This window comes from Dryobates pubescens, chromosome 11 (genome assembly GCF_014839835.1).
Source record: "Dryobates pubescens isolate bDryPub1 chromosome 11, bDryPub1.pri, whole genome shotgun sequence".
Lineage (NCBI taxonomy): Eukaryota > Metazoa > Chordata > Aves > Piciformes > Picidae > Dryobates > Dryobates pubescens.
The window spans coordinates 7,741,340-7,755,921 of record NC_071622.1 but is presented as its reverse complement, the minus strand read 5'-3'; the positions used below and the strand labels follow the sequence as shown (position 1 = coordinate 7,755,921).

The 14,582-nt window shown below is 43.7% G+C and overlaps 1 protein-coding gene across 2 annotated transcripts in view; it reads right to left on the bottom strand.

Annotated features, from left to right (window-relative positions):
• Positions 1-14,582, bottom strand: part of EIF2B3 (eukaryotic translation initiation factor 2B subunit gamma) — a 108,067-nt gene that overhangs the window by 45,869 nt on the left and 47,616 nt on the right. For both annotated transcript variants that reach the window (XR_008462444.1, XM_009901965.2), the window contains exon 5: positions 8,548-8,637. Coding sequence is in view for 1 of the 2 variants with exons in the window: in XM_009901965.2 (XP_009900267.2) it covers positions 8,548-8,637 (90 nt within the window). In the remaining variant the exon portion in view is untranslated. The remainder of the gene's footprint in view (positions 1-8,547; positions 8,638-14,582) is intronic.

Genomic DNA, 14,582 nt, shown 5'->3' with positions numbered 1-14,582 from the left:
AGATCTCAGAACACAGCACTGAGTAAACCTTCCTCTCCCCTCCAAGTACTGGCTTAGCTGAGGCTTTCCGGACACAGCAGAGGGGAGCTCAGAAAAAACAGCTTGCTCTGGGATTGCAGCTGAAGCAGTTTGGAAAGTCAGAGCACTATGACCTCACACAATTTGCTCTTATTTATTTCAGCAGTTCAAAAAAAACCCCAATGTTTAACTTTGCAAACAAATCATACTGACTTTGGCTATAAAGCAAATTTGCTCAGTTCAGAGGAGAGTTTCCTTACTGGTAAATTCTGGCAGGCAGCTCTCCAGCGCTAGAAGAACTGGAAAAGAGCTGATTTGTTTCCTTATCTCCAGCTTAGCCTCTCATGGGGTGCAATCTGAGAGAAGGGATCTCTGGGGAAAGTGCTTGCTTGCCCTGGTGGCAAGCAAGATGTGAGCACTCAGCATTCCCAGGACAATGCTTACTCAGACCTTTGCAAGTAGCCACAGTGCTGCTGTTTATCATTCTTGCCTTTCCAGTACCACACATCATTCCTTCTGGCCACGAAGACAGCTGCCCACTTCCCAGGTGACTGTGCAGGGGAAGCAGTGGCTTCTTCTACACCCAACAGTTCCCAAGTACTTGATTCAGGACAAAATGGGGAATTGCAAAACATATTACTAAATGCAAAAAAAAAAATAACATTAACTCACTTTTAGGAGGAAGGGGTGGTGGGGAAGTACCCCACCACAAAAGTATGTGAAATGTTCTAGTGTGTAAGAGGAAGACATGTGCTGTTAACTTTGCTTATGATACATGGATGTTGTTCTTTGAAATGAAGTCCATAGATCTCCGTATGTTTGAACATGCAGTTGCCACTCTGGTGCACGAAAGAGAAGCCATAACCTCTGAACGAACCCACAGTGACATCTGCCTCCGTAAAAACTGAGATTACTAACCTTCAGAGGTGGTGCAGTTGGGATTCCTATAGATAAACTGCCCTGCATTTCCTATTGTAAGTTTGTCTTTTTCTACAAACTTTGCCAAATTTTAAATGTTTTGGCTGAAATTACCCATGCCAGGTGTTTGCCTCAAGCTGATTTTTTTCCCCCCCTCCCCTGATAGCTTCATCAAAAATGTCTCAGCTGTTCTCAAGAATAAAATTATGGAAAAACCCCTTTGTTCTGACCATGTTAAAAATATTCCAGCTGCTCCTCTGAAGAGCTCTGGCACTTCCACGCTTGCAATTTGGCCCAAGGTTGTCTTTTCGTCAGGGTGTTACATTTGTAAACATAAAAAGTGCCCACACTACATCAAGCTAAGTCTGAAAAAAATAGTGCACATGCCTGGAAGAGACCTATTTGGCAGCTAAATTTTTTGAGTCCTCCTACATTGGGCATGCTCCATTCTCTCTCTCTCCCTTTCTGCAAAGTAACTGAACTGATCATGCAGTGCACTCCACAGAGTAACAGAGTATGCTGCAGGCCAAGGTTATGAGGGCTGAGATGGATATCCTTTGAAGTTCAGAGCATCTCATCCTCTGGTGGCTGACTTGATAGGTAATAAATCTATGCTGCTAACAGCTATTCCATGAAAAAGAGTCACAGTAGCTTCATTGATTAATTCTAAGTGTGTCATACATATAAATACATTCACACAGAGAAGAACATCAGGGTAACAGTTTGGGCATTCAGATTAAGAAAAGTTACAACTATGTGGCTCAGATAGCCTTCATTAAGGTGTCATGTGTACAGATTATGACATGATCCTTAAAAACACTCATCTACTTTTCCTCTCTCCTCAGTCTCTTCTTCACCCAATGTAAAGATGGACTATGCCCTGGGGATGAATCAAGGTTGTGTAATGAGGCAGAAGAATGCCTGCCTCATTTGTTAGAACATGTGTGTTGAATGTACTAGGCAGAGGGCTGTAAGAGGAGAAAAGAACTGCTAGTATTAGAGCAAATTAATGATGCCTGAAAAACTGATTTTTACAATTATTTTTTTACAGTTCTGCCAGAGGAGTTTACACATGCTGCTGAGTGCATAACAATTTCTGCAGGTTGCAACTCATTGTGTGACTTTCATTTGCTAAGTGTCACCCTGTGACAGTTCTCATCAATGGAAAATATTCTTTCAGCGTAAAGAGCTCTCTGTATAACATTAAGGGCTGAAACACAACACACTTAAGGATGCTTCAAACTTCAGTTTGTGTGCCTTAGTTTTTCCCTTTCAGAATGGGGCAAGACTGCAGCTTCACTAATAGAAGTGTTCAAAAGACAGTTAATGAAATGTGTGCAGAGTATGATAGTATCAGTGATGAGCACCAAGAATCCAAAATGAAAGCATTTACCTTCAGAACAGGGTTTAAACAGCAAGCATTAAGTAAGGCTGGTGACCTTCACCTGAACTGCAGAACTTAGATACAACATTGAACAGTATCTCCATCAGTGTGTGTCACAGTCAACAAACAAAGCAATGGTCACGGGGGTGGAGGGATGGGGGGGAAACATACAGTCATGTGCTGGAGACTGAACCATAATATGTGGCTCAGAAGCAAAAGGTGGTACAGGGAGACTCATATGTGGTACTTCCTAACTGCCAGGTGCTTCACTTTGCAAAGTTAATGTAGCTCGTTGTGTGCCCAACCTGTAACTAAGGTTTGATTAACAGATTCATGACAAGCTCTGCCCTGATGAAATTTGATTAAAATGATTTTTAGGAGATAACTTATTAAGTAGGACTACACACTGCTTTGTTTCATTCTGCCTTAATCTGGTCAGATATTCTGGTCTACCTCAAGGACAGATGACAATGGCAGCCTCTACATGTCTACAGGTTTAAGCTGTGAGCAAGATGATATCCTTAGAACAAATGTCATCAGAACCTGCACAACTGACTGTCATAGAATCATAGAATCAATGAGGCTGGAAAAGACCTCGAGGATCATCAAGTCCAACCTATCACCTAACACCCCACAACTAACTAAACCATGGCTTCAAGTGCCATGTCCAATCCTTTTTTGAACACCTCCAGGGATGGTGACTCCAGCACCTCCCTGGGCAGCACATTCCAATAGTAAATTACTCTTTTCTGTGCAGAACTTTCTCCCCACCTTGAGCCTAAGCCTCCCCTCGAGCAGCTTGAGACTGTGTCCTCTTGTTCTATCACTGGTTGCCTGGGAGAAGAGACCAACCTGGCTACAACCTCCTTTCAGGTAGTTGTAGAGAGCAGTAAGGTCTCCCCTGAGCCTCCTCTTCTCTAGGCTAAACAACCCCAGCTCCCTCAGCCTCTCCTCATAGGGCTTGTAATGCCATTCATGCATACATATATAATAAATGTATATTATGTATACTTTAAAACATATACACAGGATATATATAGAGAGACACATCTTCAACACTTAAGAGTTCCAAAGCAGATTTGGTTTTTGCACATTAAAATTTTACAGGGAAAGGGAATGCTTTATATCTGTCTCCCAATTCTCCTTCCCCCAAATCAGGTATCTTATTTCACAGAATACAAACTACCATGAATCTTCACTTTGATCACATTTCTTCTGCTAGTGGATTTGCTGGAATTGTTAGCAAGCAAACTGTCAGCACACAGTAAAGATGTATCAGCGCATGCCTGTGCAACACGCCAAGCTCACAAAACACAGGCCTAGATCCTGCCCTCTGCTGCAGATGAAGTTCACAGGGGAAAGGGAATAAGGACTCTTTTTCCATCTGCCCTGAATGCAGCAGCGAGGCAGGATTCCAACCTAGCACTCAGGAGAGTGCCAAAAAAGGGACTGGCTACTGTGCTGGCTGCCACCCCAGGGCCCCAGGGGTGTGAGGCACGCCAGCTGTGGGGTGGAGCCATGCCCCCAGCCAGCTACAGCCTCTGCTTCTGTCTAGCCTCCTGGCTCAGCTCATGCAATGATCGTTTTAAGAAAAGCAATATTGTGCAGTTCATCATGTGGTGCAGGTGTTCACCTTCAACTGTCCCTGCCCTGTGCTGGCAGAGCAGCTCTGGCAACACACATGGCCTGTGCTTGCCTGTCTTCTCCACGCCACAATGCACAGCACCTGTAACATCCTCAGGTTAACTCTATTCTGAAAAAGGAAATGTTTAGGAAATGAAAGCTTTTGCCTGGACACAGACTTTTAACTCCCTCCAGTGCAAAGATGGGATACAATTCAGCAGGTGTCGGCGAACCAAGACCAACGACAGCAACTGGTGATGCCGAAAGGAACCTGGGGAAGAATCAAAAGTCTTTGCAGAAAAGAATCACCCCAGGGACAGTTATAATCAGCAGAAAATTCAGCCCAAACAAGTTGCTGCTTGTTCACATTGAGGCCACGGTCCCTGTACAGACAGGATAAATCCAGCTTATGAGTTTGGGCCATGACCTCTTATTTATCTAATGAGAACAGAGGCAGAAGTCACCAGCACCAGGTACCTATTGTGGATGCAGAGATGAAGATGTCCATTCTAGGGTGGAGCTCTGAGTGCTCCTGCTGGCACCCCTGGGCAAAGGCTACCAGTACAATGGAGCTGATAAAGGAGCATTCAGATAATCAACCTGCCCCAGTGATGCAGGAGTATGGAGACAAGGGAAGGTATAAATTCCAGCTGCAAGGAATAACAAACTACTAGGGGCAAGAACTTCAGCTGTTACCCAAGCCACTATGGAACCATGAGTGTTTGACCTGGGTATATTCAGACAGGGTAGGACTGATGTACCCTCAAAGGCTCAATTTCACTGCAATCCAGTGCTGACCTAGTCGATGAGAGACAGAGGGAGGTGGTGATTTTAACAGCCACAATGAAAGTGTTCCTCCTACTAGAGGAAAGAGAAAGCAGTATAATTCCCCCAAAACAGATTCCCCAGATTAAAAAAAAAACCCTAGGGGCATGATTGCCCCTAAATACCTGTTTGAGGGGGTTCTAATAAACTGATCTTTTCTTCTTTTATTCAAAGGCACCACCAATCTCTGCTTTTTAAAAGTCAAGAATTGTTTTGCTACAGCGCAGTAACACTTCAGGCAGAAGAGTCTACTATGCAGTCCTTTAAAAATAGTTCACAAAAATGTGACCTACATGCTAAACTACAGAGTACCAAACAGCATTTGGACCTCTCTGAACATCTCCCATAGCAGAATCTCACTGCTGCCAAACAGGCACTGATTATACTCCAAACAATCCCTCACAGAAAAGCAAACAAGTGCATAGGAAAATTCAGAGAGCTGTCTAGTACCACAAAGCAAGGCAATGTTGCTAAGCTGATAAAGTTGTGATACCAAGATTTTATCATTTTGAAGCTGAACAATAAATTCAGCCTTTTCCCAGAAGTGTCATGTAACAAAGCTGTCCCAAATCCTAAGGCAAGATTCATATACTCAGACAAAACAAAGGTTTAGCCATTTGATGTTCCTTCCCTCCCCCCTCGTTTTTGTATTAGTTGCTAGTAATTACATGACATTAATCCAATTAAAGTGGAGGAATGCAATTTAGCCTTACAGGAGCAGGTGCAGTACAAACTGCTTTCACTTGGGGAGAGCTTTTTCTTGCCACATCTTTGCAGCTAAGATGGGACTACACTGGACTTGTATCCCATTTCATGCAACCGATGCCACATATATAACCACATTAGATTTCATGTCATTCTTTGACCTGGGAGTAACCATAACTTTCTTCTGCAAAAGGGATCTGAAATTTTTACTGCTGGGCCAGACCTCTTCTGCTGTTGCATGGCAAAATAAAATTTGGGAGAGGGAAAAAAAAAAAGAAAGAAAAAAAGAAGTAAATGCTTCACTGAGCTACAAACAATGAAAAAAAGGTGTTCTGCCTGCCATCAAACCATGCTGTTAAAATATTAACACAATGTAAATATTGTAATATTGAGGAAGTACACTATGTCAGCACTTCCTGGCACCATACAAGAGCTTCACTGTTCACTTCAGTCCCTGCTGTTAGTTTTAAACACACACAACTTAAACAAGGCAACTGAGCTTCTCCAGTCCTGGTACGGAACTGCAGAGAGGCAAAAAACTTACTGTAGATTCTCCCTAGGCTGAAAAACAAAGTATTAAAAAGAATTCTTAAAACCAAACAATTATGTAGATGTCAGGACTTTTGAGGCAAAAATATTCCACAGGGTCTTTAAGGAGTCCTGGTGTATTGCTGCCAAACATGGAAAGATCTTTTGGTATGCACTGTCCTCCCCTACCTCAGAGAAGAAAAACAATCTGCAAATGCCCACCAATGCCAGAAGCCTGAAAGCCCAAGTTATTCCACACAGTAAAAGTCCCATTCTCCAGTTAAGTACAGTACTTGTGACTGACTGACTGTTAATTGACTGAATAAGCAGCATATGGGTAACCAAAAGAATAAAGCAGCTACCTGGCCACTAGTATGCCAGATGTTCCTACTGAGTCTCAAAAATGCTGTCTAGCTGCTGTAACGCTGTGTTTGTTGTGGGAGTGTCACAGAAAAGAAGTACAGCTTCATAAAATAATGAAGAGAGAAAATGATCTCTCTTACAGGAGACAAAAAAACCCCAACCGGTCAAACTTGAAAAGAGCCAGCAGACTTGTTCTGGAGCAGCCTGGGAGAAGCTGGAGGAGCTCAGAGAAGAATTTTACTCTGCTGGTTAATACAAGGTAAAATCCTGTCAGTGGCAAAGCCAAAGATCTCCCCAGTTTCAATGGAAAGAGCATGAAGATGTGAAATAAGAATAGAATAGAACAGAATAAACCAGGTTGGAAGAGACCTTCAAGATCATCGTGTCCAACCTATCATCCAACACCACCTAATCAGCTAAACCATGCAACCAAGCATCCTGTTAAGCCTCGCCCTGAACACCCCCAGCGATGGCGACCCCACCACCTCCTTGGGCAGCCCATTCCAATGGGCAATCACTCTCTCTGTGTAAAACTTCCTCCTAACCTCCAGCCTAAACCTCCCCTGACGCAGCCTGAGACTGTGTCCTCTTGTTCTGGTACTGGCTGCCTGGGAGAAGAGACCAACCTCTGCCTCACTACAACCCCCCTTCAGGTAGTTGTAGAGAGCAATAAGGTCACCCCTGAGTCTCCTCCTCTCCAGGCTAAGCAAGCCCAGCTCCCTCAGTCTCTCCTCATAGGGCTTGTGCTGAAGTTACCACCATTTGCACTTCAAGGGCTCACTGTGTCACGAGCGCACTGTGGCGTATCCGACAAAGGCTCTTCTTGCCCCACAAACCTAATGATCTAAATTTAAGCCAGCATGAAACACCAGTGAAACAAGAACTGAAGGTGTGAAATGTCAGATATTCCAGAAGTGTCTAATCCCAGCAAAACTGGATGGCTAGGATCTCAAGAAGTAAGTTCTACATGCTGTGTAATCACAAAAGAGAGATGTAAACACTACCACGGGAAGTACAGGGAAGTCCAAACTATCATCAGCTTTTTAAAATACACTGAACAAATAGCTTACTCCAGCTTTAAATAACTTGCTGCTCCTGAAGTTTTCTCACCTTTCAGACATTCTCCCATACACAAGTGGTAACAAAAAATGACTGGTACAATACCCCCACGTGTCAGTCACAGCACTGGGTAAGCTTTATTCTTATGCATGGCAAGAAAGTGCCCTGGAGGTTAACACAGATTTTCCACTGTTTTAACTCACTCACAGAACCTTATTCTGGAAGAGCTTCTTCAATCATGCATCCAGCTGGATCACCAGATTTGTGTATGGTCAAGACTACCACAAATCTCCCCAATGTCTTTTCACATGTCAGTTTATATGGTAAGGAAAAGCACTATGAACACGACACCTAGTCAGCTGTTTTGTCTTCCTTCTTGAAAGGACAGAAAAACTCTTGAGAACTCAGGGAGCATTCAATGTATGTAATGGGCATGAGAGTGCTATGGATAATCCGGGAATAGGACATCATTCCAAAACTGTTCTACTTACTGTGAGGGGGAGTGTTCCTTTGTTTGTTTTTTGAATATAAACAGGGTGGGGTGTTTTTTTGGTCTGTTTCATGAAATATTATAGCTAAGATCCTTCTCCACTTCCATAAAAGGATGTTTGTCTTACTCTCAGTGGGTGGTCTCAGAGTTTTGACAGAGGAACATCACAAGCTAAAAACATAGGATGCTACAGAGATAGCCCACCTGCAGTGGTGGTGGATGTAAAGGGGGAGAGAAAAGGTGATTGCAAAGGCCAATCAGATTATGGTGGGAGAAATCAAAGGTCAGAAGTGTCTTCACAGCCCTAACAACGGGGGAGCCCTGGTGAAATAAGCAGCCAAAAGGCACAGATACATTAGGAAAACAAGAGCTGGGTAAGAGAGACAAAAATTTTAGCTTTCAATCATGCTTTTACTAGATTTCTTTGTTTTTTAAAGGTCTGAGTAACAAACTCAGATATGATCCTTGGCATTTCTTTTAGTGCAGTTAAAGCATTTTGAAACCAGCTTTTTTCTTTTACATTTCTATTTTACATTAGCCAATTTAGTGAAACAAACCTTCCTGTGAAAACTGGTATGAACTATATGTCAGTGCAAACACCTGCTACCATCTTCTGTATTGCTTGGTTTCTTACCTGTTTTCTACAAGGAAGTCTACCACATATTTCTTCAGACAGTAGAGGTGGGCATCCATCAGGCCTGTTCTGATGTGCATTCTAGGGTGTCTGGAAAAGAAAAGGGGAAGAAAAACAGGAAAATCACGGAGCTTTGCACAGCCGTTTACGTGAGCTTGACTCTGCAGATAAGACAGTGGATAACGAAAAGCGTGCAAAGGCAGATCTGTTCCTTTGCACCTACTGCTGGATTAGCAGAGGAGAACAGTGCAGGGTGCCATTATTGGACTGTGTCTATAAACTTACACCTGCTGGCCCTGGGCTGATTTGCTGCAAAAGAAAACACCTCCTCCAAGGAGTCATTACTCCAGCTACATCTTCTTATGTAAGTGGAAATTGCACATTACTGGGCAGGAAGCCAAAGTAATGGGCCCAGAGTGCTAAAAGTTACAGTGGGTAATGTCAGGGTACAATAATTCAAAGCTGCTGGCTAAGTGCCTGCCTTAATATGCAAGGCTGTGCATGTTCTGCTAGCAAACACAGCACCACTACTGTATTTTTTCCAACACTTCCTGGAGGGGAATAGGGCAAGGAGATAGGGTCTGCTCACCTTCCCTACACTAAGCATTACAAATGACTGCCACAGCTCAATAACAAAGCATTTGCCTACCCAGCCCAGCAAGGTGGAAAAGATCAGTAAAACTCCTGCTCATCATTAGCCAAACAATGGCAAACAGGGCAGTCTTTGCTTTCAGATCAGCGGCAGGTTAATATTTCAGAAACTCAGAAATCTACAGTACCTTTAATATTTTAAGAACAAGGTTTTAAATTGTAAAGACTCATCAACTTTTTATTTATTTTTTTTTAAATTTCTCTTGATGCATTCTCTGGCAGCCAAGTATTTTATGCCATCATTATTACCCCTTCCACATACCTGCAGCCTAATTTGACAGTGTTATGGCTGTCTGAACAGTTACCACTAGTTCTCAGGACAGAAAAACCCACAATAATATTTAGCTTGCAGATTGAAAAAGACAAAACACAGCAAGAGTCAGGGACTACACTGGGCTGTTTGAGATCTCTGGCTGCACTCACAGTCTGGAGGCTATTAAAGACAGAAATTTCAATCCACTCCTGAAATTATCTAGATTTTTATTTTCCCTCCTTTGATGCCTGGATTACACAAGGAAGTCTGAATGAAGATATCTTACTAGTATATTCCTTCCACCCTTTGTTTGCTTACTCCAGAACACATCAAAGTCAGATGCTTGTGACCATGATGACTTTTATTAGTTAGCTCAGCAGAGGGACCACTCACAACATGTAGCAAACCAATACTGGTACACCAAATACTTACTACACCTACGCCATTCAAGTTAAGCATATTATTAACCATAGTGAAATTCTTTAAGTCTCACTTGCAAAGGAAAGCTCCTGTAATAGTCAGACACTCTGCAGGAAAGTATGTGGTACCAAAAAATTATATATGCACTTTCAGTGGATTACTTCATTAACAAAACATGAGCTCACCTAGCAATGCTCCAGTACTGATGTTATCAGTGGCCCAGATGTTGCTGTGGAAGTCAGCCCAGATAGCAATGTTCCTTATGCAAAGGGAATAGGGAATCCACTAATTTTAATGATGTCTTGCAGTTGGAAGTCAGCAGACTCCCTCCTGCTCTGCATCCTCAGGGTGGTTTCCACATTTTGTGTATTTATGAGGGGGGTGGACTTTCATATCTTCACTTGCACTCATTTATATAATGAATACTGAGTTTATTGAAATGTGTGAAAAAGACAAATAGAATGAAGTGGAGCAGGAAGGAAAGCTGGGAAAATGCACAAAACAATGGAACAAGGCATGAAATATGGGGAAAAGAAAAAAAAAAGGATGTTAACAGGGATGGAGAAGGAAAATTAGAAGAAACCCCACAATTCTTAACCTGCAGATGACAAACAGGACACAGTTTCTTTACCGTCAGAATGCCAGGTTCTCTCCCTATTCAAGACCTAGCACAACACCCCCTACATACAAGAGAGGGGAAGGCTGCAAGGGTATGACATCAAGCAGAGATGTTCAAAATTGGAACTCCCCAATAAATGGTGGCTGTGTTGCCAGCGCCTGCACAGCTCTTACACAGTCTCCCCACCCGTAAACTGGAGTAACAGTGTTTAGCTACACCGCGGGACACCGAAGATTTGTGGGCTGAAGCTTGTCTCTGCAGGCAAGCATTGTACCAAGTTTTTCTGCAGCTAAGCAACTTTATAACAAAGTGATACAAAATCAGAGTAAGTGGACAGAGCACAGTGCCATCCTAGCTGCAGCTCCATTGCACACAAACCCCCCCCCACAAAAACCACCCAGACAACAAGATGTACTGAAACACTACTCTGAGTTGGCTTTCAATGTAGAGTATACTAACAATAACAGAACATCATGCTGGACAAGAGGGAGGACCCACAATGAAAATCCTCTGGAATACAGACCACCTAAGTGATTTGCAACAGAATAGTCCCATAGATTAATATTATAATCACAGCTACAAAGGTCAAACAGGCAAGTTTGGGCACATGCATAAACAAAGCTGCCATTTCTGTAAACCAGACTCAAGGAGAGAGCAGCCACACTACACCAGACTGATAAGAGCATTCTATCATAACAAGCCACTAAAGATGATGCTAATTTTCATTGACTAGCGCTCAAACCAGTTTATCTTCACGTTAAGAGCCAAGGAGCCAAATAATCTAACAGATAACAGCAAACTCTATCACCATTTCAAATGAGCATCTGGTTACTAATATCGAAAGCCACACTCCCTCCCCTCCTGCCTCTGATCTCCCACTCCATCAGCTAATCTTTACAGCATATGAAAAATGAGCCCGTCATGAGGAACAGCTGATACAGAAAGAACTGAATAACAAACAATGCATGTGCCGGGAGCTGACGCACCTACATCTATCGCTCTGAGGGAGATAATACAGAAGGCTTTTAATTATACCATCAAAGCAAGGGAGAAGGTACGAGGAGGGGCTGGCTGCAGATGGTTAAGTGTTAATGAATGCTGGGTTGGGTGGTTTATCAAAAGAGAAAGAATGGTTATATATCTGAGAGGGTCACCGTTGAGATGAAAGTGGTAACAGCCACTGTTGGAGCTCTTTAATGAGCAAGGAATGTCAAATGTGAGCCCTCTAAGAATCATACCAATTACTAAATGAACTTCGGTTCAATCTAGCAAACGTAATCAAGCACAAGTCATTAAAATACATGGTAAAACTTCCATTGGTGCTGCCACTATAGTGTCTATTATTGTCTGTGCTCCCATGCAAGGGAGGGGGCTGCTCCCAGTTGTAAGCTCTGTGTGTTATGTTAAGCGATGGCAGGTTTTAGCCCTAATGATGAGGCTCTGAGGGCTCCCTGGCAGAAAGTCGGCAATGAGGAGGCTCGGGGAGATCTGTGGAAGAGTCAGGGAAAGATCAGCAATTAAAAGAGCAATTTCAAAGAATGCTATTTAACGTGTAAAATTAGCTTTTATTAGCACATAATTCCACAAAATCCTGACTTAGGATGAGGGTGCATAAAGGTCTGCAAGAGTCCTTAGAAAGGTCTGTGCCCGTAATTCCTGACACGCCATTGTGAAATAATAAGCAGTACTAACAGGATTGATGCATGCTTCATACATGGCATTGCTTTGAAAGTGGAGCCCAGAGCTTTTCTCTCCCCGATAACCTCCCTCAGGATTTCCTCCCTCAGGAAAATCAACCACTCATAGAGCAAACTTCCCTTGTTTAAAGGCAAAAAGCCGGACAATTGTTTCAACTGTAAACTAATTAAGAGAGATTACCACCAAGAGCTGGAGGTTCAAACCAGCCCTGCACTCCCACTGACAGTGTGATAATGCCAGGCTGGGGTCAAAATCATAAATCTGAAGGGAGCGCACACAATGCTCAAAGCCAAAAAGCCTCTCTACTAAGCATGGGATATTGCCACATTAACCTCACCACCTCACAAATAAACTAGCTGAGAAAGAGAAATCCCATGGCCTCTTTCCCTTTAACTTCATACAGCTGTTGACGGAAAATATGAAGGTTTTTAAATAAGCTCAAGGACCTGAGGCTGTCTGTACTTTAACACTAATCCGAGCAATGACACAATAAAAATCCAGTCGTAGCTGCTATTAACCTGGCTCCTGAACCGATACCTGAATTACATCCACTGTGGGCTTAGGGGGTATTAGTTCACCTTCCCCCCCCAAAAGAAGTGAACAACAGCACACTGAGTGCAAACTATGCATTCTGTACTCTAATTAACTGCATGCAGCTCACATAGGCCATGTAGCCAAACAGCCTACCACATTCTTCCTAGCCTTCACACTATGTACTGTATTCTTGAGGGAAGAAGCGTGCCCTGCAGTTCAGACACACACTGCTGACCCCAAACTGTGTGTGTGGAGGTGGTGCTCTGGTGCTGATACAAAGCCAGTGTACAGATCAACACGAAAGAGAAGTCTCACAGCAAAAACTGCCAGACCACCTTTAATGTCTCAAGTGTTCCTACTTTTAGAGGGGGGGTGGGGAAATCCCCAACTCGCATTGCTCATTTACGGGACAGCTCTTGGCTGTAAACTCACTAATAATAAAAGACCACTGTTAGCGTTGGCTCTTCAAAAATCCCAGACACCTTATGACCTTCATTTTTTTATTTATTTCTTTTTTACACAGTGCTTTCGGCCAAAAAGATCCCAAAGCACTTAGCCGGATGAATGTCCCCACTGTGTCCCGGGCTCCTTTGCCCACCAGTGAAATGCTGCCACCTCCGGGCTGAACCGCAGCAGCCAGAACGGCTCAGGCTGGGACCCCCCCAAACCCCTGTGCCTGCAGGGCCTCCAGCACCCCTCTCCTAGAGGGCTACAGAGGAGGGGGAGCAGAGCTTAATTAAAGCGTGCTGCTGCTGGGGTGGTTCAGTTTTGGCTATGAGGAATACCTCTGTGCTGTGTAGATGAAAAGGACACAGAAAAGCAATTGCTCAGTATCACAGTATCACTAAGGTTGGAAGAGGCCTCGAGGATCATTGAGTCCAACCTGTCACCACAGACCTCATGACTAGACTATGGCACCAAGTGCCATGTCCAATCCCCTCTTGAACACCTCCAGGGATGGCGACTCCACCACCTCCCTGGGCAGCACGTTCCAATGATGAATGACTCGCTCAGTGAAGAACTTTCTCCTCACCTCGAGCCTAAACTTCCCCTGGCACAGCTTGAGACTGTGTCCCCTTGTTCTGGTGCTGGTTGGCTGGGAGAAGAGACCAACCCCTTCCTGGCTACAACAACCCTTCAGGTAGTTGTAGAGGGCAATGAGGTCACCCCTGAGCCTCCTCTTCTCCAGGCTAAACAACCCCAGCTCCCTCAGCCTCTCCGCATAGGGCTTGTGCTCAAGGCCTCTCCCCAGCCTTGTTGCCCTTCTCTGGACACATTCAAGTGTCTCGATGTCCTTCTTAAACTGAGAGGCCCAGAGCTGGACTGCTCAAGATTTCAAGACAGCACATGATACTATGAAGTGTCTTACAGCACATAGTGTGGGCCTCGTGCAACCTTGACCTCAGTTTCCCAGCTCCGAGGCACCCCTTCACTGTTTTCCTTCCTTCAGTTTTGAAACAACCTTATTTACAAAGACAGGAGTGCAATAAGCGCTTTGGTGCCCTGAGGACCTGGCAAGGGGCACACAGCACATTCGCAGCTGAATATCCGTCCTCTAGTAACTTCCTACCAATCCACCCTCACAGCTGCTGCTTCTGAAGAGGCACTATGTCAGGAATGGAAAGCACTCTACAAATGAAAATGTTTTGTTGATCTGGTGACCTAAGTTGCTTGCAAGCCTTCTGAATAATAAATATTTTCATTTAAAACCTTCACCACGTGTCATTTTGCTGTGTACCTGTGAGACTAATGCAAACCATAAACCTAATTCTGATAAAAACAGGCTGAAAACTTTCTGGTAAAAGAATTAACTTCCACTGAAACCCAAAGATCAAATAATTTCCTCTGGTACAAAGAGTA